The sequence below is a fragment of the Montipora capricornis genome, chromosome 8 (assembly GCF_036669925.1).
Source record: "Montipora capricornis isolate CH-2021 chromosome 8, ASM3666992v2, whole genome shotgun sequence".
Lineage (NCBI taxonomy): Eukaryota > Metazoa > Cnidaria > Anthozoa > Scleractinia > Acroporidae > Montipora > Montipora capricornis.
Genome location: NC_090890.1, coordinates 47,398,203 through 47,400,702, shown reverse-complemented (window position 1 = coordinate 47,400,702; position 2,500 = coordinate 47,398,203). Strand labels below are relative to the sequence as shown.

Genomic DNA, 2,500 nt, shown 5'->3' with positions numbered 1-2,500 from the left:
TTAGAGACATCACTGCCAAGCCGGCCACTTCTGCTGGAGAGAACAGGACAGCCACAACACCACGGACTCCATCCCCTACTCATCTCGAATAGTGTGTCGGTTCTTTAACGTCCCACAGGGAACTAATGACAGCCTTACAACATGAAGAAATGCTTCTCCAGGCGCAATTATAAAGAATCCACTAACTGAACCCAATTATGACATTGAGAGTGCGTTCGATTGACCGTATCCCGGAATAGGGCTATGTGGAATAGAAGCTGGAAATCCATCGTTTTTACGGAGATTCACATTAAAGTTGTCAAACACCTGCTAAAATGCTATTTCAAACATATCTTTATTATCCTTGTTTCTTCAAAACGCGAGAGATACCGTTTTAAATCACGTATTCTTATTCCCGAATAGGGTCAATCGAACGTACCCAAAGTCTCAGATCAAAGGCAAGACACGTTGATTTATTTTTTAGGTGAGGTTTTTTAGGTTTGTGCTTTCATAAAAGAAATGAATACCCGTCTTTTAATAGTCGGGCGTTTCCAAATGTGTTGTAGGTCCATTTTCCTAAACATTTGACATTTTCTTTCCACAGGGTACTGTCATTAGGGTTTTTTCAATTCCAGATGGCCAGAAGCTTTACGAATTTCGACGGGGAGTGAAACGGTATTCCGAGAAAAAGATTTATTTTTTTCATTTAAAATGAAGTTACACTTGTGATGTTGGGAATTAACTCTGCCTTTCCGTTGGCTTTTTTTTTTTTCTGGTAGGTGTGTCACGATTTTTTCGCTGGCCTTTAGTCATGATTCACTGTTCTTGTGTGCCTCAAGCAATACAGAAACTGTGCATATTTTCAAGCTTGAAGCACCAAAAAAAGAGTAAGTCAAAGCGTACTCGCGGAAGTAAAGTATCAATATTTACCCTGGGATTTTTTAGAGTAGTTAATATCTCCGAGCATTGAACAGCAAACACTCAATGACTGATTCCGAGGGTAACAGTTTCTTTTGTTTCCCGAGATTCTCAATAGGGAGTTTAAGATCTGCGACGCGACGGTAACGAAAACGTCATTTAAAATTGCAAGTTCAGGTTTATTAATCGTTTTCGTCGTTATGTCGGCTTGTCTATCTTCTAAAAACTAGTGTAATCTTCCAGGAATTGAATTAGGAGGTGCGGTATTGAATCTACGACAGAAAATTCAAATTCGCTGCCTTTTGTTCACGTTCTCCGTAAAACTTGAGAATTGGTCATTTCACGTCGTAGATTTGCCGAAAACGTGAAAGAAATGTACAAAAACTAAAAATGCACGGTGCAGAGCGTGCAAAGCTATTGTTTTTGCTCATTAAGGGTGCGTTCGATTGACCGTATTCCGGAATAGGAATACGTGGAATAGAAGAGAAAAGTCCTTCGTTTTTACGGAGATTCAAATTAAAATTGTCAAACACCTGCTTACATCATATTTTAAACATATCTTTATTATCCTTGTTGCTTCAAAACGCTAGACATACCGTTTTAAATCATCACTCCAAGTATTCTTATTCCGGAATAGGGTCAATCAAACGCGCCCTAAATATGCAAAATTTGTGACGTTTTCGTTGCCTTCGCGTCGTAGATCTTAAACTCCCTAATGTTTCCCCGAGGCGCAGCCGAGGGAAACAAAATGAACTGTTTCCCGAGGGACCAGTCATTAAGTGATTTGTTTATATAGCACAGAAAGAAAAACGTGCAACGTCAACAGCAACGGTAGCCTGCGAACGCAGACGTATTTCCGGCGGTCGTTAATACGTCTGCGTTCGCAGGCTACAGCAACGGCGGCCGTCGGTCAACAATCGCGGGTAAAAATGCACTGTCACCCTCTGACGTCATACATTTTGCACTGTTGCCCGCTCAGAGACTTTGGCGGGAAACAATTTTATTGTTAGATGTTATGTGAACTCGAAGTAACCAAGGAGAGCACGCACTGCTGGGGGAAAAAAAACTCAGCTATATAACAAAACAACCTTAAGAACCCCAACGGGCCGGGGTCAAACCAGTTGGCTATTTACAAGTGCAGCCAGGAAATTGATCCAGGGGCTACCTCGAACAAATTCATCGAGTGGTCAGAAAGTGTACTGAACCCGGGATCCCCGGATCTCAAGGCAAGCGCCCTAACGACTGGACTGCACTGCCTCCTAAATGGAAACATTGCGAAAGCTGATGTTTCCCCGTTTGCGCGCCGTTGAAATATTTGGGGAAAGAATGTTTCCTCGTTTGCGAAGGCCTCGTCAACGTAGTTTATTGAATGCATTCATCTGTTCTTTGAAGACTCATTCGCTAGCATAAGCGGGCTCGTTCGTACTCGTGCTTAAATTTCACGTCACTGACGTCACTTTCCATGAAGGAATCTGTCTCAGTGCCTTTGTCGATGTGTGCGACTCTTGATCTTAGCCGAAGTTCTGAATAAAAACAGAGAACCTTTTTTCATATAGAACTCCTAGGGCTCTGTATAGCAAGTGATATTGTAAATGTACGTAAG

The 2,500-nt window shown here is 41.9% G+C and overlaps 1 protein-coding gene across 2 annotated transcripts in view; it reads left to right on the top strand.

The window, feature by feature from the left end:
- Positions 1-2,500, top strand: part of LOC138060268 (WD repeat domain phosphoinositide-interacting protein 2-like) — a 15,528-nt gene that overhangs the window by 6,217 nt on the left and 6,811 nt on the right. For both annotated transcript variants that reach the window (XM_068906003.1, XM_068906002.1), the window contains exons 10-11: positions 584-654; positions 759-866. In XM_068906003.1, the coding sequence (XP_068762104.1) occupies positions 584-654; positions 759-866 (179 nt within the window). The remainder of the gene's footprint in view (positions 1-583; positions 655-758; positions 867-2,500) is intronic.